General features: G+C 41.3%; 1 protein-coding gene across 1 annotated transcript in view; it reads left to right on the plus strand.

The window, feature by feature from the left end:
- Positions 1-14,543, plus strand: part of IGDCC4 (immunoglobulin superfamily DCC subclass member 4) — a 147,903-nt gene extending 133,360 nt beyond the window's left edge. The window contains exons 18-20 of the mRNA XM_073618324.1: positions 94-328; positions 7,441-7,605; positions 10,547-14,543. Coding sequence (XP_073474425.1) covers positions 94-328; positions 7,441-7,605; positions 10,547-11,044 — 898 coding nt within the window. The 3' untranslated portion in view covers positions 11,045-14,543. The remainder of the gene's footprint in view (positions 1-93; positions 329-7,440; positions 7,606-10,546) is intronic.
- Positions 14,544-22,931: the final 8,388 nt, after the last annotated feature.

A 22,931-nucleotide genomic window follows, 5' to 3' on the forward strand; every position in this document is an offset into this window, starting at 1 on the left:
AGGAAGATTGTTTGACATGATGTTTTCCCCATTCACCCAACATCTTGTAGCCTATATGTTCTTCTTATTCGATGGGCATTTCTGCTTTCGTAGGGATTCCGGATCTGAATTGGTGCCCCGTTCCAGCAGAGGTCCCTCTTCCTTTCAGAGGGCTAGACAAGGGTCCTGTTCCCAAAGCCACTGCCAGGACTCCCATGAGCTGGAGACCTTGATGCCTCCTCGACAAGAAGAGACCCCCTCCTCCCTTCCAATCCCAGAGGTCACGGAGCTCATAGGAGGCCTCGTCTCCAACCCACCATCAGAGGACAAGAACCCGCTGAAGATGAAGGTGTGTGTGTGATGTGAAGGTCAAGTGGAAATAAAAACGTTTTTATTATGTGCAATGACAGAATTATATTACAGCCCCAATTCCAAAAAAGTTGGGTTGTGGTGTAAAAAAAAAAAAAAATCACTTAATAAAAACAGAATGCAATGATCTGCAAATCTCATAAAAACATATTTTATTCACAATAGAAAACATATCAAATGTGCAAAACAGAGAAAATGTACAATTTTAAGAATAAAATAAGGTAATTTAGAAATTGATGGCAGCAACACCTCTCAAAAAAGTTGGGACAGTTTTCCACTTTGCAACAGACCATTTTAAATGAGCTTTGGCCCAGAGAAGACGGTGCCATTTCTGGATCATGTTCAGTTACTGTATGTCTTCTCTAGATGACAGAGCTTTTACCTTTGTATTTTTGGATGGCACGACGAACTGCGCTCACCGACAGTGATTTTTAGACATGTGCAATTCATTTAGCTCCGAACTTGTTTTTTTAACGAATTTTGATATGTTAGTTGATTCGAAAATATCAGAACTAACGAAAACCCATTTAACGAATTTTTCTGAATATTCGTAAGTTTGAATATTCAAAAATTCGTACAATCGAAAATTCATAAATTCATAAATTTAGAAATTCTAAATTCGAATATTCGAAAAAACCCAAAAATTCGAAAACCTGATGACTAACTAATAATAACTTAACTATTACTAACTATTAATTTATAGGTATTGGAATTTCCTTTCAAATTTGGTTGTTAGTGAACGTAACGAATACAAATTTATCCAAAGTTACAAACGAATGCCGCATCTAAACAAATGGATCGAAACGAATGGAACGTAGCTAATTAATAATGAATAACAATAATGATAACAAAAAAACTTTTTATTATTATTATTTATTATAAATTTGTTCCGTTCCATTTGTTTAGATCCATTTGTTTAGATGCGGCATTCGTTATTTCGGATAATTTGTAACTTCGGATAAATTCATATTCGTTACGTTCACTAACAGCCAAATTTGAAAGGAAATTCCAATACCTATAATTTAATAGTTAGTTATTCTTTCGAACTTTCTCTCTTTTTTTCGAATTTATGAATTTACGAATTGCGACATTACGAATGACCTGAAAACGAACACATTTTTCGGCAATTTATCTGAATTATCCGAAATGACGAATGCTGTATATAAACGAATGGAACGTAACAAATTAATAATAAATAACAATAATAAAAACTTTTTATTATTATTTATTATTAATCTGTTCTGCTCCATTTGTTTAGATGCGGCATTCGTTATTTTGGATAATTCATAACTTCGGATTAAAATCATATTCATCACTAATAGTCAAATTTGAAAGGAAATTCCAATACCTATAATTTAATAGTTAGTTATTATTAGTTAGTTATTTATTCTTTCAAATTTTCTGACTTTCTTTTGGATTTTCCAATTTTCGAATTTACGAATATTCGGAAAAATTTGTTAAACGGGATTTCGTTAGTTTGGATATTTCCAAATGAACGAATTTGTCGAAATTCGTTAAAAAAAACGAATTTGGAACGAAACGAATTGCACGTGTCTAAAAATCACTGTCGGTGAGCACAGTTCGCCGTGCCATCCAAAAATACAAGGTAAAGCTCTGTCATCCAGAGAAGACATACTGAACAGGATCCAGAAATGTACAAATTGCGATCTTAACCACTTAAGGACCAGCCTCGTTTTGGATTTTAGGTGTTTACAAGTTTAAAACAGTTTTTTTTGCTAAAAAATTACTTAGAACCCCCAAACATTATATATGTATTTTTTCTAACACCCTAGAGAATAAAATGGCGGTTGTTGCAATACTTTTTTTTGCACCGTGCGCAACGGTCTTATAAGTGCACTTTTTTTTGGAAAAAATTCACTTTTTTGAATAAAAAAATAAGACAACAGTAAAGTTAGCCCAATTTTTTTTTATATTGTGAAATATAATGTTACGCCAAGTAAATTGATACCCAACATGTCACGCTTCAAAATTGCGCCCGCTCGTGGAATGGCATCAAACTTTTACTCTTAAAAATCTCCATAGGCGACGTTTAAAAAATTCTACAGGTTGCATGTTTTGCATTACAGAGGAGGTCTAGGGCTAGAATTATTGCTCTCGCTCTACTGATCGCGACGATACCTCACATGTGTGGTTTAACCACCGTTTTCATATGCGGGCGCTACTCGCGTATGCGTTCGCTTCTGCGCGCGAGCTCGTCGGGACGGGGGCTTTTAAAAAAAAAAATGTATTATTATTTATTTTACATTATTTTATTTATTTTTACACCGTTAAAAAAAAAAAAAAATGGTGTCACTTTTATTCCTATTTCAAGGAATGTAAACATCCCTTGTAATAGAAAAAAGCATGACAGGACCTCTTAATTATGAGATCTGGGGTCAAAAAGATCTCACATCTCATATTTACACTAAAATGCAATAACAAAAAAAAAAAAGTCATTTAAAAAAATGACGTTGAAAAAAAGATGTCTAGCAGTATCATGGAGATGAGTGGGCGCCATCTTAGCCTCACTCATCTCCAGGCACAGGAGGGAGATGGACGCGATCGCCTCTGCCGCTACCGACGGCTCCGGTAAGCGGCGGAGGGCACCGGATCGCGGCGGGAGGGGGGGTTTGCCCTCTCCCGCCACCGATAAAAGTGATATTGTGGCGAATCCGCCGCAGGGACCACTTTTATCAGAAAGAGGACCGCCGCACGAAAACGGGGATACCGGGGTTATGGCAGCTAGCTGCTGCCATAACAACGATATCCCCCTTCAAAGTTTGGACGTACATCGGCGTGCGGCGGTCCGGAAGTGGTTAACGAATGACCCGAAAAACAAAAAAAAAAAATGCAAAAAAACGAATGAAACGAAAACTAACTAATTTTTCGGCAGTGCACATGTCTAGTGATTTTTGGAAGAGTACCTGAGCCCATGCAGTGATGTCCATCACAGAATTATGCCTGGTTTTTATGCAGGACCCGAAGATCACAGACATCCAATATTGTGTATCGGTCTCTTGTACACAGAGATTTCGCCTGATTCTCTGGATCTTATAATATTACTGTAGATGATGCTATATTTATAGTTTTTGCAATTTTACATTGAGAAACATTATTCTGAAATCGTTAGACAATTTTTAGACGCAGCTTCTCACAGATTGGTGAACCTCCGCCCATCTTTACTTCTGAGACACTCCGACTCTCCAAGATGCTCTTTTTATACCCAATCCTGTTACTGACCTGTCGCCAATCAACCTAATTAGTTGTAAAATGTTCTTTCAGCTCTTCCTTGTTAATACCACTTACTTTGGCAGCTTTCTTGTCCCAACTTTTTTGAGATGTGTTGCTGCCATCAATTTCAAAATTACCTATTTTTTTGGTCTTCAAATGGTCCATTTTCTCAGTTTAAACCTTTGATATGTTTTCTATTGTGAATATAATCTGTGTTTATGAGATTTGCAAAGTGCCTTCTGTATTATGTAAACCTTTTTGGAATTGAGGTTGTATTTACCGTATTTATTGGCGTATAACACGCACCCCAAGTTTAGGAGGGAATTTTAAGGAAAAAAAACTTTTAGGAGGGAAGTTGAAGGGAAAAAAACTTACATTTAAATGCCCATCATTGCAGCTTTCTCAGTGCAGCCTTCCCCAGTGCAGCCTTCCCCAGTGCAGCCTTCCCCAGTGCAGCCTTGTCAGTGCAGCCTTGTCAGTGCAGCCTTGTCAGTGCAGCCTTCCCCAGTGCAGCCTTCCCCAGTGCAGCCTTGCCCCAGTGCAGCCTTCGATCCTGTGATCCCCTGCCATACTGGGCTTCAAAATCGCCGACCGCGATTTGAAAATGGCGCCGCCGGCGCCGAAATACACAGAGCCGGTCCTCGGCTCTTCTTGGCGGCTCTCGTTCACTTTCGGCTCCACTCGTAGTCCCGCCCGGGATGGGCGTGACTGCGAGCGGAGCCATCCGAACTTAGCCGAGTACACTCGGCTAGGTTCGGGCGGCGCTCGAGTGAAGCCGAAAGTGGCCGAGAAGAGCTGAGGACCGGCTCTGTGTATTTCGACGCCGGTGGCGCCATTTTCAAATCGCGGTCGGCGATTTTGAAGATCTGGCAGCTCAGGATCGCAGGGGATCGGCGTATAACACGCACCCGCGATTTTCCCCTGATTTTAAGGGGAAAAAAGTGCGTGTTATACACCGATAAATACGGTATTTAGCACCAACAATTTACAAATTGTACCTGCCCTCAAGGAACTTTACAGTCCAAGGTTTGAGGTGTTTGGGGGTTCTAAGTAGTTTTATAGCAAAAGAAAAAAAAATATTTTTTTAATGTTTTTTAGACATGTGCACAGACAAAAAAATTTGTTAGTTTTCCTTTCATTCGTTTTTTTGCTTTCTTCGGAAATTCAGAAATCTGAAAAAAAGAAAGAAAATCAGTAAAATTCAAAATAATAACTAACTATTAAATTATAGGTATTGGAATTTCCTTTCAAATTTGGCTGTTAGTGAACGTAACAAATACGAATTTATCTGAAGTTATGAATTATCTGAAATAACGAATATCGTATCTAAACGAATGGAACGAAACGATCCAATAATAATAAATAACAATAATAAAACCTTTTTATTATTATTATTTATTATTAAATTGTTCCATTCCATTTGTTTAGATGCGGCATTCGTTATTTAGGATTATTCGTAACTTCAGATAAATTTGTATTCGTTACATTCACAAACAGCCAAATTTGAAAAGGAGATTCCAATACCTATAATTTAATAGTTAGTTATTAGTTCGAATTTTACTGATTTTCTTTCTTTTTTTTCAGATTTTTGAATTTTCGGATTTTCAAATTTTTGAACTTCCGAATTTTCGAATTCTGAAAATCCGAAAATTCAGAAATTCAAAAATTCGGAAATCCAATAATTCGAACATTCAAAATTCGGAAATTCGAAAATTCAGAAGTCGAAAATCCGAATTTTTGGTTTTCTGGATTTCCGAAATTTCGAAAAAAGCAAAATAATGAATGAAACAAAAATGAAAACAAACTAATTTTTTTGTTTGTGAATGTAACGAATACAAATGTAGCTGACGTTACAAATTATCCAAAATAACGAATGCTGCATCTAAACAAATGGATTGGAACAAATTAATAATAAATAATAGTAAAAAGGTTTTATTATTATTATTGTTATTTATTATTATTAGATCGTTACGTTCCATTCGTTTAGATGCGGCATTCGTTATTTCAGATAATTCGTAACTTCGGATAAATTAGTTCTCGTTACGTTCACAAACAGCCAAATTTGAAAGGAAATTCCAATACCTATAGTTTAATAGTTAGTTATTATTTCAAATTTTACTGATTTTCTTTCTTTTTTTCAGATTTTCAGATTTTCGGATTTTTGAATTTCCGAATTCCGAAAATCCGGAAATTCGGAATTTGAAAATTCGGAAATTGAAAAATTTGAAAATTCGGAATTAACGAATTTGTCAAAATTCGGTAAAAAACTAATTAGGAACTAAACGAATTGCACATGCCTAATGTTTTTTACATGTAGGCGAGGGATGTCAGAATTGGCCCAGACTGGATGTGGTTAAAGCGGAGTTCCACCCAAAAGTGGAAGCTCCGCCTATCTGCCTTCTCCCCCAGTCCGATGCCACATTTGGCACCTTTTGGAGGGGGGGCACCTATTTTTGACAGGTACCCGTCCCCATTTCCGAGAGATCTCGCCGCGGCACGTTCACTCAGAAGTTCGTCCCCCCTCCTCTTTCCTCCGCCGCCGGGCCATTCAGAAAAGCGTAGCGGGCTTCGTGCATGCGCAGTAGGGAACTGGCTTGTGAAGCTGCAAGGCTTCACTGATGGTTACCCTTATAGGCAATGGCGGCGGCAGCACCCGAGAGCTGTTGGAAACATCGGTTGAGGTGCCGACATCGCTGGATTCCAGGACAGGTAAGTGTCCTAATATTAAAAGTCAGCAGCTGCAGTATTTGTAGCTGCTGACTTTAACCGCTTGTCGACCAGCTGCCGTCATTATATTGCGGCAGGTCGGCTCGTTCTCGCAAATCAACGTAGGTGTAAGTCGGCTCCTTTAAGCGCTATAGAAGAGGCGCCCACTGCGCGGCGTGGGAGCCGGTGCGTAGGGCTGGCGACTGCGATGTCTGCCGGTTACCCACGATCACTCCACAGAGAGCCGGAACAAACAGATCCCCGTTCTGACAGGGGAGTAGAGAGAGATCTGCTGTTCTTGGTGATTAGGAACAGCGATCTCTCTGTACTCCCAGTCAGTCCCCTCCCCCCACAGTTAGAAACACCTCCCAGGGAACACTTAACTCCTTGATCGCCCCCTAGTGTTAACCCCTTCCCTGCCAGTGTCATTTACACAGTAATTGGTGCATTTTTATAGCACTGATCGCTGTATAAATGTCACTGGTCCCAAAAAGTGTCCGATCTGTCCTCCGCAATATCTCAGTCCCGCCAAAAATCGTTAAACCACCGCCATTACTAGTAAAAAAAAAAAAAAATTATAATAAAAATGCCATAAATCTATCCCCTATTTTGTAGACGCTTTAACTTTTGCGCAAACCAATCAATATACGCTTATTGCGATTTTTTTTTTTTTTTACCGAAAATATGTAGAAGAATACATATTGGCCTAAACTGATGAAGACATTTTTTGGGGGATATTTATTATAGCAAAAAGTAAAAAATATTGTTTTTTTCTTCAAAATCATCTTTTTTTGTTTATAGCGCAAAAAAAAAAAAATTAATTAAAAAAATGTAAAAAAAACGCAGAGGTGATCAAATACCATCAAAAGAAAGCTCTATTTGGAGGGAAAAAAAAGGACATCAATTTTGTTTAGGTGCAATGTCGCATGCGCAGTTGTCAATTAAAGCGATGCAGTACGGTATCGCAAAAAATGGCCTGGTCATCAGGGGGGAAAATCTTCCAGGGCTGACGTGGTTACATTTTTTGCGGGGGGTGGGGGGCGGAACTCCTCTTTAAGTACAGTGAGATTGTTGGGCCAGACAAGTGATCAGTAATAATTTTTCATTTTGCGTCTCTTCTCGTCTTTTACAATTCCGTATCCATTTGTCATCCAGACGTCATGGAATGGGTCGATCACCCAGAACTGGGCAAACCACATCACCAGTTATGCAGAAACTATACCCGGAGAGCTCACCAATGCTGCAAATGGTTCAGCAAACCACTTAACCACTGGAGGCATACGGATGGTCCTACATGATATCTCCTATGAAAGTCATAAGGTAAACTGCGACAAGGTTTCCTAACCTGTTTCTTACCATTACACTTTCCTACTTTTTAATTGGCCGGCCCATGTGATGAAGATATGGTACTGTTTATTGACCTGCTCCTCTTTATGTCCTGTCCCAACTCTAAGGGGTCTATTTATCCACTTAAAGACCGCCCTATAGCAGATTTACTGCTACAGGGTGGCCGTTCTGTGCAGAATCACCTATATATAAGCGATTCTGCACTTCTGCCTGGGGGGGGCGCACAAACGGGCTCCTCCTGCTGTGATTACTCACAGCAGAAGCTGATCAGCAGGTGCGGGGCAATGTCCGCCGACACCCACCGTAATCAGAAACAGAGGCAGCAGGGGCGGCCCGTCCATTAAGGGCGCACGGGCGCCACCTCCCCTATCCATGCATCTGGCCCCTTTCAGGACACCGGCGCATGAATTACAACGGGGAGGGGCTGTTTTTTTTTTTTTGTTTCCAAAAGGTTTTTATCCAAAAGTTTAACAAATTTCTTAGGATACAAATAGTATATCAGTACAGAAAAATACATGCACTCTCAAAAAGGTGACCAAGTGTCTGATATATATGGCTGTAATGTAATAACAATTAAAATGGTAATTACAGTTGAGTTAGGCTACTGCCGCTTGGGCCTGAACGGAATAATTATAATTTCTTGGCAACGTTAGATCAAGCAGTAGCGTCTTTAACATAGCTCAAGATCGGGGTCCCTTATCACCAAAGTTGATCAGGTAATTAGAGTTATTTTATATAGCTCCCACATTGGTGTCGAAAAATGAGGGACTCCAGGACTCTCCATTTGTATCCATAAGGTAAATCATTGAACATAAAAGAGAAAGGAAGAGGGAAAGAGAAAAAATTAAAAATAAAATATAATAAAAATAATGAAAATAAGATAAGAAAGAGGGGGGAGAGAAGGAGAGAAAAGTAGAAGAGTAAAAGGTCAGAGATCCAAAGCAGGAGTCATTGCTCTTGGCCTGGGCCCTCCAGTGTCCAGTTCTGGAGATTATGGAACTTGGAAGTACTTTATCCAGGGGGACCAAACCCTGTCAAATCTGGGCTTGTCTGTCTCTAAGGATGCTGGTGAATTTTTCATTGACCATGATCCAAGAAAGTTTCTGCTCTGCTAGTGCAAGACCGACCACTGGGGTTTTCCATGCTCGTGCTATTGTAATTGTAGCTGCTGAAAAAATAAAGAAGATGAGAGTTCGGAGACTTCTAGGGATCTCGTCCAGTAGGTCCACGAACAGTGCCATCTTAGTGATTTTTAGGTAGATTTTTATCCTGTCACTGAATAGACAAGAGTGAATATTCTGATCCAAAAGCGCTGGACCTTGGGACGGGACCACCAGACATGGAACATAGTACCCTCTTGGCCGCATCCTCTGAAGCAAATGGGTGAAGTGCCGGGGTACAATCTCGCCAGACTTGCCGGAACCAGGTACCACCTGGACAGCACCTTGTAATTCCCTTCCACCAAGGAAGTATTGAGTATTCCCTTGTGCACCATGGTCGACCACTGCCCCCAAACCACCTCCTCTTCTATGGTCTTGCCTAGCTCTGATTCCCATGCTGTTTGGTATGAAGGTTTAGTCTGTTGATTGTTAAAGAGGGCATAGCGCTCCAAGATCCCCCCCCACGTGACTCAGGTCTGCATAAGCATTTATTTTCAAACAAGGTGTTAGGGGTTATGTCTATCAGATCAGTACCCAGGGATTTTATAAAATGAGTAATTGGACGGAAAGATTCTGTCTGGGGCATCTGTAACATCTCTCAGAAATAAGCCTGTTGCCTGATTCTTTCGTGACCTATGAAGTGTGCTATCCTGTAAAGTCCTTTGTTAACCCACCATGTAAATTGTTGGGGATTCTGTTCTGGAGGAAAGTGTGGGTTATTGAGTATAGGGGCCACAGGGGAATGAGGAGATTTCAGCGGGCATATTTTGCATACCTTGTCCCAGAGACGCAGGGAGTGGGATAAAGAAGGACTCAAAATAGCCCGACATTCTCTTGTTGGAAGCCACATCAGGAGGTCTACAGGCAGTGAGGGACATCTGCCGGTTCTGCGTCAAGTTTCCATTAGGCTGTCTAAGTTTAGGGAGTACAGTTCGACGAATCCAAGGTGTAAGTCTGCAAGCCAGCATAGTACCTGGCTTATCATTCAACATGTAGAAGGAAGCCTGGGTCCACCTAAGGCTTTTTTCTGCTTCAGTAGTCAAACAAAAGTTTGATTCTAACCAAGCGGAATGTATTTAGTCTCTAAGGTCTAGGTCGGGGCGTTGTTTGTGCTGGGTCAGCAGGTCAGTCAATTTCCGTTCTTTGTCCCTTATTAATGAGTTAGAGTGTTTTTTTTAATTTGAGACGCTATTTGTATGAGATAGCCTCTAATTACAAACAGCGGGGGATGTTAGTTTGCCGCCCCACCACCCCGCCACCCAAAAAGCACCCATGAGTGGAGTCCAATCAGCATATTTATCTAACCAGGAGCGGCACACCTCTTGTTTCTTTCCCTATATCATAGTGACGAACAGAGTGGTTCTTGTCTTTGTTCACCTCTATGATCAGCGGGTGGAAGCGCCGGCTGTTCGATTGGATGTCCTGGTGGGACAGGACAGCCCGATGAAGCTGCGGAAGGTGGTGGGAGGGGACGTCCCCTCCCGCTGCTTGTAAAAATGATACAGCAGTTAGAGTTGCTTTTACAAGAGAGCTGTCGGCTCAAAAAAACGGTACCGGGATGATGCATCTGCAGGCATCATCCTGGTATAACCACTTGAAGTCCAGCGATATACTGGCGGTACGTCACGTTGCGACCACTTTTGCATTTGTTTCGGTACAGCCCTCATATATTTTAGGGTAGACCCTTTATTAAGATGTAATCTCTTTCAAATGACAAAATCCTGTTTAGTAATATTTTTTTTAAATGTCATTAGGTGGATGTTGGAAGGAATCATCGAAACCCATCTCAGAACCAAGTGGAGGCAGATGTCATTGTACACTCTGACTTCTCCGCCTCCGAGCGTAGCGGACGCTGTGCTGGGCTGGACTCAGAAGAAGAGGAAGAAGAAATTAGTTTGGATCATGACAAAGGCCCCACTGAGTGTTTGACTCCAACCTCTAACCCTCACACACAGCCATTGGCCACTAAAAGCGAGAGCCAAGACTGGAGCAATCAGCCACTGGTGGCCATCAGTACAGAACACACATTAAACATCGTGGCCACAAAGACCCCACACCTTGCCAATGGTATCTCCTCCAGGAGTGGGGACTCTCAGGACAATCAAACTGTCACTGGCTCTCCTTTCACTGTAGATGGTGGGGATTCATGTTCAGAAGATGTGCCCCTATCTTTAAGAGCTCAGCAAGAATTGCCACTAAGCAATACACCGGTCCTACCGCACGTAATGAACTCAGAGGAGACTGTGCACTGAACTGGAACCTGGAGAACTAAAGAAGATCCACACACCAGATCTAATGTTTTTTTTTTTTTTTTGGTCAGATGCATTTTTCTGGTAGGACTCATCGCTGTAAGGGGGTGTCCTTCCAGTGCAGGTGTTACGGTGTGGACAATTCGAAAATCTAAGCAACACTTTGACTATTCAGCCATTTTGTGCAACTACAACTTGCTCTGACTTATATGACTTTAAAAAACAGCCTTATAAAGCATTGAGTATCACAATGGGCAAGCACGACATGAGAGGGGGGAACAACTAGAAATAGTGATCATGAAAAGGAATAGTAGCAGCAGCAGCAGCATCCAAATGTTAATAAATGCATTCATAAGAACCACTTGTTGCAGGATTGTTTTAACCCTGTACACTTTATATAAGCCACCAAAAACGACTTGAGATGGGTCGAAATGCTTACAATAGTTGAAAGCCATTATAAGATGTCATTTATTTATATTTGGATGATGCTTCAAGATGCTTTGGAAGAACTTGGAATATAACACAGATCCAGATTGATCTGACATGCACTCTACTGGTAAGATCCGGGTTTATGGAGGTCATTGGTGCGGTGGAATAATCCTGTTATAAGTGAATAGGACACCATGAGAACACATTGAAAACCCTAAATCCTGTCTGCAATACCATTGATGAAGAAAGGTTGAGAACTTGCATCAGACAGTTGTTGCCAAGGTTCCTGAAATTAAAAGGGTTTTATGCTAGTCTGTTGCCAAGACATTCTCCTCCATGGGCTTCGGTATTGATTAATGCAGCACTCTCTGTCACCATAGCTGTGCTGGGAAGTCAAAGGAGGAGCTGGACTACCTTCTGTGGTTGGCAAAGTACTAGTCACAAGGAAGTCTTCTCATAATAAATACTGATAACGTATGTTAACCAGGAGAGAGAGGCTTACCTGGTGGCCAGGGGTTTGGAACTCCTTGACTACCCAGAGTGGCAAAGGGCAACAGGAATAGCAGGTTTGTCTGTACAGGTTCACCTCAGAGCCAAATTCCACATACTGGTACTATGAGCCAGGAGTATACTATTCATGATCTGGGCCTGAATGCAAGATTAATACACCACGTGGGTAGTGTAATGATATCATCATGCACTTTTGGTGATGCTATCGTGTTTTATATTCATTCAGGCCTCCACATACGATCCTATGGATAAGTTGACTGCAGATGGCCTCCACTCACTAAGTGTAATTTAAAACCTTAAACACATGGATTATGTGGAGGCATCTCTCTTAGCACAGGAGTTAGAAGTCCCAGGCCATTCCTAGCCTTGTGGGCAGATGGTTAATGATTGAAACCACTTCAGGGCCTCCACATATGGTCCTATGGATAGGTTGGCTTCAGATGACCTCCACTACAATCACACCTGAGAGTTTTGTAGCTTGAAGCTTAATATATGCTCAACAAGTAAAATCCCATTCATTTCAATGGCCCTGGTTCACACTCAGATGTGAACCGGGGCCATTGAAGTGAATGGAATGAATGGGATTTTGCTTGCTGAGCGTCTTTGGGCTTCGAGCTACAAAACGGTCAACCTTCTTAAACACATGGATTGTGTGGAGGCACCTCTCTTAGCATAGGAGTTGATAGCCCCAGGCCCTTCCTAGCCTTGTGGGCAGATGGTTAATAATTGAAACCACTTTAGGGCCTCCACATATGGTCCTATGGATAGGTTGGCTTCAGATGACCTCCACTACAATCACACCTGAGAGTTTTGTAGCTTGAAGCTTAAATACACTCAACAAGTAAAATCCCATTCATTTCAATGGCTCCTGTTCACACTCAGATGTGAACAGGGGCCATTGAAGTGAATGGAATGAATGGGATTTTGCTTGCTGAGCATCTTTGGGCTTCGAGCTACAAAACGCTCAACCTTCTTAAACACATGGATTGTGTGGAGGCACCTCTCTTAGCAAAGGAGTTGATAGCCCCAGGCCTTTCCTAGCCTTGTGGGCAGATGGTAAATAATTGAAACCACTTTAGGGCCTCCACATATGGTCCTATGGATAGGTTGGCTTCAGGTGGCCTCCACTACATTCACACCTGAGCGTTTTGTAGCTCAAAAGATGCTCTACAGGCTAAATCCCATTCATTTTAATGGCCTCTCTTCATGCTCAGATGTGAACAGGGGCCATTGAAATGATTAGGGCTTTGCTTGTTGAATGTCTTCCAACTAGAAAACGCTCATCCTTCTGAAACACATGGATTGTGTGGAGGCACGTCTTTTAGGACAGCAGTTGCTAGCCCTAGGCCCTTCCAAGCCTTGTGGGCAGATGGTAAATAACTGTAACCACTTTAAGGCATCCATTAAGGTACCCCAACCTAAACTAAAATGTGCTTTGGATAGAGGCAAATACACACTATGGAAGGATATGCCTTGTTCGTTTTTCATCCTGGAGGTTTACAACCACTTTAACTTTAAACCACTTATAATGGAAGACTATTCAGTATTACTTTTGAAGGAATGGACAGTGCGACCCTTGTGTGAGGCTAGAGTTCTCCAGCGCATTTAGGTCAGGCTGAAATCACCAAACAAGTTGCCTTTATGCACTTCAGGTGCAAAAAAATAAAATAAAAAACACAGTTCTATGTAATGTATTTCCTGGAATGCACTGACAGTGCTCTATGAATTGTATACAGAGTAAACCTACTAGAGCATTGTGGCCACACCACTGCAAAGACCAATGCCTCACTGGCCTAAATAACCATTGGACATATCCTCTGTTTGTTTGAAGCTTTGATTCTGAGGTTACGTCACACATTAGCCTGGAGGTCCTATGTCCGTTCACTGCCCTAGGCTTCTTCACATTCCTTTTTTTTTTGCTATGTCCAGGGATTTATTATGTGGTTGAGGGCAATAGAAGCTCCCATTATATTCATAATGACTGACCATTAGCAGCATTATGATGTCACCTGGGTTTTACAATTTCAGCCCTCTGATTGGTCACAGGCTTGGTACTCCTTTTTTTTAATACTGCATGACAACTCGAGACTTATGGACGGTGCTACACAATACCCTTCTGTGTTAATGTTCCCATTTGTATGCACTCTGTGAGTGCCTCACGACCTCTACAAAACCTTGTTTTATTTTTTAAGTTCTAGACCATTAGCACCCTTCCGTTTTTATTGAGGTTTGTATATTTAATGAGCATCCTTTTCTCTGTTACAGAAATCTCCTAGTGTAAGTGTTTTTTTTTTTTTTTTCAATTTTTTAATGCCTATTGGACTGCAGTCTTTTGTTATTTGGTAGGACTTCTACCCCTAACTGGAAAAATCATGCTCAACTTAGGCGAATGGCCACATTCCCAATAAAACAGTGGCCTGCATCCACCAAAGGTCAAACAATAAATACGTTTTAAAGGCATTATCAGTGTTTTAATAATCATTTGATTAATCAGTCTGAATATTGTTTATACTCTTTATTATTCGATGCAGGGAATAAATACGAATGAATGGGATCACTAAAAGCAGATTTTGGCCGAATTATTGTCAATCAATTCATTGTGTGACATTGAATAATGTGTCTTCTCATTGATCGTCTTTCCATGGCCTGACGTCTGTTAACTTATCAGATCATTAACATAAAAATATCTCATGCACATACCTGCACACATGAAAACTGGTATCACATGTCCGCCAAGGTCAGTAGATATTACTGTAAATATATAATATTAATGATGGCAGTACAGTAGACACGTGCGGTTCGTTTCGTTCCGAAACAAAATTTCGGACTCATTTCTTGTTGTTTGGAAACCCGGATGTATCCGAATTTCCGAATTACAATAGTAATGAATTTAAATTAATTCAAAGTAACGAATTTGGATAGTTTTCTTATCAAATTCGAAGCGGTTTTGAATCTAATTCAAACCATTTTTTTAATTGTTTTCGAATTTGATTTGATTCTATGCTATTTTATTTTCCAAATAGAATAAAATAGAATAGAAAATAAAGGAATAGAATAGAAAAGACTATAATAAAATAGAAAAGAAATGAATATAATAGAAAATAAAATAATAGCATAAAACAGATCAGAATACAAAATAAAAGAATAGAAAAAAAAATAGAATATGAAATAAAAGAATAGCGTTAAAAAGAACAAAATAGAATAGAAAATAAAGGAATAGAATAAAAAGAATAGAATAAAATAGAGTATAACCATCTTCTGAAATTCAAATTTCAAATAGAATACATTTGAATAGAATAGAAAAAAACAGTAGAATAGAATAAAATAGAATATAACCATCTTCTGAAATTCGAATTTCAAATAGAATAAATTTGAATAGAATAGAAAAAATAATAGAATAGAAAAAAAAACCCAATACAATAGAATAAAATAGAATATAACGTTCTTCCGAAATTCAAATGTTGAAAGGAATAGAATAGAAAATAAAAGAATATAGGAAACAATAGAAAAGAATGAATATAACCATTTCCCAAAATTCAAATAGAATAAATTTGAAAAGAATAGAATAGAAACTAAAAGAATAGAAAAAAACAATAGAATAGAAAGAAATTTGTATTTCGAATAGAATAAATTCAAAATTGAAACAGAATAGAAAATAATAGAATAGAAAAAAAAATTATAGAAAATAAAATAATAGAACAGAAAAGAGTAGAATAGAAAAAAACAATAGCATTGAATAGAAAGAGTATAACAATATAACCATCTTCCAAAATTCGAATTTCGAAAAGAATAGAATATAATAGAAGACAATAATAGAAAATAAAAGAATACAATAGAAAAAACAAGAAAATAGAATGGAATAGAAAGAATAAAACCATCTTTCAAATTTTGAATAGAATAAATTCGATTTCGATTGGATTTCAGTTCAATTCGACCGAATTCTGAAAATTTTAATCGATTCGAATTCAAATAAACAAAGTAAATTCCAAAAACGAATTAAACAAATTTAAGTAAACTAATTTATGTAAATAACAAATCGAAACAAATTCCGCACAAAGTTGTTGGAATTTCCGATCATTCTGAACGCGGTGACGTAAAACACGTACATCGGGACTATAAACGGGGCAGTAGCCAATAGCTTTCGTCTCTTAATTTATTCTGAGCATGCGTGGCACTTTGTGCGTCGGATTTGTGTACACACGATCGGAATTTCCGACAACGGATTTTGTTGTCGGAAACTTTTATAGCAAGCTCTCAAACTTTGTCGGAAATTCCGATGGAAAAAGTCAGATGGAGCCTACACACGGTCGGATTTTCCGACAATGCGCTCCGATTGCACATTTTCCGTCGGAAAATCCGGCCGTGTGTACAGGGCATTACAGTGGCGGCAGGTGGGTTTTATTTTGGGGTGGGCAGCAAACAACCGCCTGTTGGGGACTTGAACTGGACAGCTGGATAATTCCCACCAGGATCCTAGAAGTACAGATTGATCCGCACACAAGATCAGATCAAAATATACTTGTTTAATATGGGCGATTGCCCTTTGTTTTATACAGAATACAGGAGGATGGATTACAATACATTTTAGGGTTTGGTTACAGTGAAATAGAATAACAATTCTAGAAAAAGATGTTTACCTCCATTTGACGTACAATCTCATAATATTTTCAATTAGAAAGGTACATGTCAAAGTGTTGCCATACTAATCTATTAGCCTAAACATTTCTCAGCAAGTAAACACATTCCAAGTCAAACTCGCATAATAGAATTATGAGAGGAATATGAAAATCTACAGAATAAAGACAGCATAGAAACATCATTAACCCTTCACCACCAACCCATCCCCCCGGCAGCACCTCAACCCCCCCCCCCCCAGCTCGCTGTCTTCTGGTCCAGCACTTACCCCATCTAGGTGGCGGGCATCCGTGCAGCGGGCATCCGGAAAGTGTGCATTGGTTCCTGTGTCCTCGCTTCCATGCGCGGCTCCTTCCCTCCTGCTTGGCATCCAATAGGATTGCCTGTCCTTTCAGCCAATCGGGTGACGGGTCTCATACCCGCTTCCTGATTGGCCAGGAGGACGACCAGTGTTAGAAAGTCAAATATTCGTTTGCTATCCTACCACACCTGGGTGGGCTGTGAGCGCATTCTCTGCGCCCGGAGTCCGACCTATTTTGAAGCCTATTAGAGCCTCTGGCAAGGGGCGGCGGCATGGATAGGAGAGGCCAGACGCATGGATAGGAGGGGCGGTGGCATGGATAGGAGGGTCCGTCGGGATAGCATACAGGCGAGCGGTTTTCCCGATAGGAACTGATTCTATCGGAAAGATTTGAAACGTGTTCTATTTCTAGGTCCGTTAGAGTTTTCGAAAGAGAAAGTCTGATGAAGCCCACACACGATCGGAATGTCCGATGAAATGATTCCGTCAGACCTTTTCTGCCGGAAAGTCCGGTCGTGTGTACGCGGCATAAGTCAAAGCTCCCAGCTGTCCCTGATTTGGAGCAATGTCTCTCTGTCCCTCTTTCCCCCTCATTTGTCCCTCATTTTGGTCTGATCTATATAGTTGTTTATAAAATGCACTTTTTGTCTTTCAAAAAGTGTTTCCCAGTGCCAAACCTTTCGTCCAAATTCTAAATGGCTGCATTTGTACATATTAAAAGAATAGTAGTGGTAAAAAAAAAAGCCCTTGTGGATTTAATTAACCTTTTTTGGGGTTAAATCTCTTTTAAGGGGGTGTGGCAGGAGGCGTGTCCTATGCCTACATACGTTTGCTAGTAGGTGTCCCTCATTCCCATCTCAAAATGTTGGGAGGTATGTATAAGTGACAAAATATCTTTCAATGTTTTTGAACTACGAGTGACAGGATAGCCTCACTGCTGATCTGTGGAACCACAAGCAGGGCCCGGACAAGGGGTGGGCAGAAGGGGCGGCTGCCCCGGGCATTGTGTTATCATGGGAGGTGGGGGGCGCACCATGAGGAGATGGGAGAGGATATGTGTTGGGAGGGGATTTTGAGGGGAGGCAAAGGGTAAGAATTGTTCTAGGAGGGAACATTTTTTTTGGGGGGGGGGGGGGGGTTGTTAGGAGTGATGATTTAGGGGGATTTGTGTTCGGAAGGGGGGATGGGGGAAAGGGATTTGTGCTAGGAAGGGGGATTTTTGCTAGAAGAGGTGATATGGTACAGGGTAAGGGGAATTATGCTAGAAGGTGATTTTTTTTGTTTGTTTTTTTTTGGAGGGGGGGGGGATTTATGCTAGTAGGGATGAATTAGGGGGGGGATTTGTGCTAGCAGGGGAATTTTTTTGGGGAGGGGGAGGATTTGAGCTAGGAGGGAGATGGGGGGAATTTGTGCTGGGAGGGGGGATTTGGAGTGTAGTGGGGGGTGTGTACTTGGAGAGGAAATTAGAAGGGGTGAATTTTTTTGGGGGGGGTGGCACATTTGTGCTGGGCGGTTTTAAGCAGAGGAAGTGGATTTGTTCTGGGAGCAGAGGCAGCTGGTGCTACATTTTTTTTTTGGGAGGGGGACGGCAAACAATCCACCTGGAACCCTCCCCCCAGTTGGTCGGTCGATCACCAGCCCCGCACTTACCCCATCTAAGTCGCGGGCAGCGCTTCCTCCGCGCGGAGGCTTCACTCGGCGTCTTCTCCTCCTCGGCTTGACGGTGGCTTCCTCTGCGTCTCCTCCTCCTCCAATACCAGCACTTCTCCTCTCGGCCAATCGGGTCTCAGGACCTGCTTCCTGATTGGCCTGGGAGGAGAATCAGGAAGACAATAGCGAATATTAATTCGCTATTATCACACAAGTGGGTGGGCTCAGGAATCCATGCGTCCGGCACCCTGCATGTAGATTAGGCATGTTCTACCTGGGCTCTAGAAGACCTTGTCCCAGCACTGACCGCAAGTACCTGGACAGTCGCCAGGCTGATCTATGACAATCAGAGACTGAAGTCAGTTATGTGCCCAATTTATTTCATGGCAGTGGAACGTCTGCCATTTTTTTCTGTACCCAGACAGCACTATCGGCAAATATACAGATCAATCTACATTTTTCCTAAAGAGGTAAGGTGATGATTTGCTCTGACGTACAGTGAGAGGGGGGGAGCGGCAAGAACCAAAGTTATCACCTTCCATAACAGCCCAATAAATGTATTCTATTGGTTTCGAAAAACATTTGCATAGCTCCTCGTCCATCGAAAGCTGCATGGAAATGTGTCCTGTGCAAAAATCGAATGTTCTCCAGCTTTATTCTCTGCTATTCAAATGTGTGAATGTGGAAAATAATGTATTATGGCCACTGGAGAGCACAAAGGAGAATACTTGTTTCCTAGGATAGTCAGCACCATCTAGTGGCCTTAATGTGGTATCTCCATTTTGCCCCAATTTATTTCAGTGAAATTACATGCGGTTTCTCTGGGCACGAATATGTCATTTTTTTTTAATTACACCCCTTAGTGTTATTGTATTTCTAGGGATGGAGTAGCTTGGCGCAATGTAAGTATAAATATGTCATAGCTGAGGGACCATCTGGGGAAGCTGCCCATCACTGTAGTAGTCGGTGCGACTACAGTGATAGTAGATACAGTGATACAGTGATTTCCTGCCACTGATACCAACAATGGGACACTATTCTTCCTGCTAACACCAATGATGGAACACTATTCCTCCCATGAATACCAATGATGGGGCACTATTCCTCCCATGAATACCAATGATGGGGCACTATTTATCCCACTATCACCAACGATGGGGCACTATTCCTCTTACTGATACCAATAATGGGGCACTATTCCTCCCATGAATACCAATGATGGGGCACTATTCCTTCCACTGATACCAATGATGGGGCACTATTCCTCCCACTGACACCAATGATAGCGCACTATTCCTCCCATGAATACCAATGAAGGAGCACTATTCCTCCCGCTGATACCAATGATGGAGCACTATTCCTCCCACTGATACCAATGATGGAGCACTATTCCTCCCACTGATACCAATGATGGAGCACTATTCCTCACACTGATACCAATGATGGAGCACTATTCCTCACACTGATACCAATGATGGAGCACTATTCTTCCCACTGATACCAATGATGGGGCACTATTCCTCCCACTGATACCAATGATGGGGCACTATTCCTCCCATGAATACCAATGATGGAGCACTATTCCTCCCGCTGATACCAATGATGGAGCACTATTCCTCCCACTGATACCAATGATGGGGCACTATTCCTCCCACTGATACCAATGATGGGGCACTATTCCTCCCATGAATACCAATGATGGAGCACTATTCCTCCCACTGATACCAATGATGGGGCACTATTCCTCCCACTGATACCAATGATGGAGCACTATTCCTCCCACTGATACCAATGATGGGACACTATTCCTTCCACTGATACCAATGATGGGGCACTATTGATCTTTTATTGAAAAGAATCAAGTAACCAATTTTATACAAAAGTGAAAAACAAAACCATAGTACAAAATCTCAACAGAAATCCAAGAAATACACATCCATGTTCAGAATATATACAATATATACATAATCCACTACCAAAACATTTTTAGAAAACGATGTACATAAAGCAGCAGAGAGGGCCTAAGAGGCACAACCCATCACCTACAGTGCCTTGCAAAAGTATTCACCCCCCTTGGCATTTTTCGTGTTTTGTTGCCTCACAACATGGAGATAACATGGATTATCTGAGGATTTGCATTATTTAATTTACAGAACATGCCCACAACTTTGAAGATGTTTTTTTTTTTATTGTGAAGCAAACAACAAATAGGACAAAATAACAGAAAAAGTCAATGTACATAACTATTCATCCCCCTAAAGTCAATACTTTGTAGAGTCGCCTTTTGCTGCTATCACAGCTCCAAGTCGCTTTGGATAAGTCTCTATGAGCTTCCCACATCTTATCACTCGGATTTTTTCCCATTCCTCCTTGCAAAACTGCTCCAGCTCCTTCAAGTTGGATGATTTGCGCTTGAGAACAGCAATCTTTAATTCTGACCACAGATTTTCTATTGAATTGATGTCTGGGCTTTGACTAGGCCATTCCAACACATTTACATGTTTCCCCTAAACCACTCAAGTGTTGCTTTAGCAGTGTGTTTGGGGTCATTATCCTGCTGGAAGGTGAACCTCCGTCCTAGCCTCCAATCACACACAGAGTGGTACAGGTTTTGCTCAAGAATATCCTTGTATTTAGCACCATCCATCTTTCCCCCAACTCTGACCAGTTTCCCAGTTCTGGCTGCTGAAAAACATCCCCACAGCATGATGCTGCCACCACCATGTTTCACAGTGGGGATGATGTTCTTTGGGTGATGTGATGTGTTGGGTTTGCGCCAGACATAGCGTTTTCTTTGATGGCCAAAAAGTTCAATTTTAGTCTCATCAGACCAGAGCACCTTCCTCCATATATTTTGGGAGTCTCCCACATGCCTTTTACCGAACTCAAAACGTGCCATTTTTCTTTTTTGCTGAAAGTAATGTCTTTCTTCTGGCCACTCTGCCATAAAGACCAACTCTATGGAGCGTACGGCTTATTGTCATCCTATGTACAGATACTCCAGTCTCTGCTATGGAACTCTGCAGCTCCTCCAGGGTTACCTTAGGTCTCTGTGCTCCTCTCTGATTAATGCCCTTCTTGCCCGGTCCGTGAGTTTTGGTGTGCGGCCGTCTCTTGGCAGGTTTGCTGTTGTGCCATGTTCATTCCATTTGGTTTTGATAGATTTGATGGTGCTCCTAGGGATCATCAAAGATTTGGATATTTTTTTATAACCTAACCCTGACTTGTACTTCTCAACAACATTGTCCCTTACTTGTTTGGAGAGTTCCTTGGTCTTCATGGCAGTGTTTGGTTAGTGGTGCCTCTTGCTTAGGTGTTGCAGCCTCTGGGGCCTTTCAGAAAGGTGTGTCTATGTAATGACAGATCATGTGACACTTAGATTGCACACAGGTGGACATCATTTCACTAATTATGTGACTTCTGAAGGTAATTGGTTGCGCCAGAGCTTTTTATGGGCTTCATGACAAAGGGGGTGAATACATACGCACATGCCAATTATCAGTTTTTTATTTCTGAAAAATAGTTTTATGTATATATTTTTCTAATTTTACTTCAACAACTTATGCCACGTACACACGAGCGGACTTTACGGCAGACTTTGCCCGGCGGACTGGATTTCGTCAGACAATTCGATCGTGTGTGGGCTCCAGCGGACTTTGTTTTCTCAAAAGTTGGACGGACTTAGATTTGATACATGTTTTAAATCAATCCGTCGAAAAGTCCGCCGTCTGTATGCTAGTTCGACGGACAAAAAGCCACGCTAGGGCAGCTATTGGCTACTGGCTATGAACTTCCTTGTTTTAGTCCGGTGTACGTCATCACGTACAAATTCGACGGACTTTGGTGGATTGTGTGTAGGCAAGTCCGTTCGTTCAGAAAGTCCGTCGTAAAGTCTGTCGAAAAGTCCACCGAGCAAAGTCTGCCATAAAGTCCGCTCGTGTGTACGCGGCATTAGGCTATTGTGTTCTGATCCATCACATATAATTCAGATTAAAAAAACATTGAACTAAAGGCTGTAATGTAACAAAATAGGTAAAAAGCCAAAGGGGGTGAATACTTTTGCAAGGCACTGTATGTACTCAGCCAAAAATGATTCATAAAATAAAAAATCTAGGGTGATAAGAGACAGACAGCCACACCTGGGAAAGAGACTCCTGGCAGGAGGGCTTGAAACCCCTCCACGCCTTTAACCAAGCCCCCTGACCCCACTTGTCTCTCTCAAGCACCCGAATCTTCCCCACCTCATGCAAAATGTCATACACCACCACCTCAACAGGAAGGATTTTATGCTGAGTGCTGACCTAACACCGTGCGTTCCAGGTGAAATAACGGACTACTAGGCTAACTAAAAAAAGTGTATCCAAA

The sequence above is a fragment of the Aquarana catesbeiana genome, linkage group LG03, assembly GCF_042186555.1.
Source record: "Aquarana catesbeiana isolate 2022-GZ linkage group LG03, ASM4218655v1, whole genome shotgun sequence".
In the NCBI taxonomy this organism is placed as follows: domain Eukaryota; kingdom Metazoa; phylum Chordata; class Amphibia; order Anura; family Ranidae; genus Aquarana; species Aquarana catesbeiana.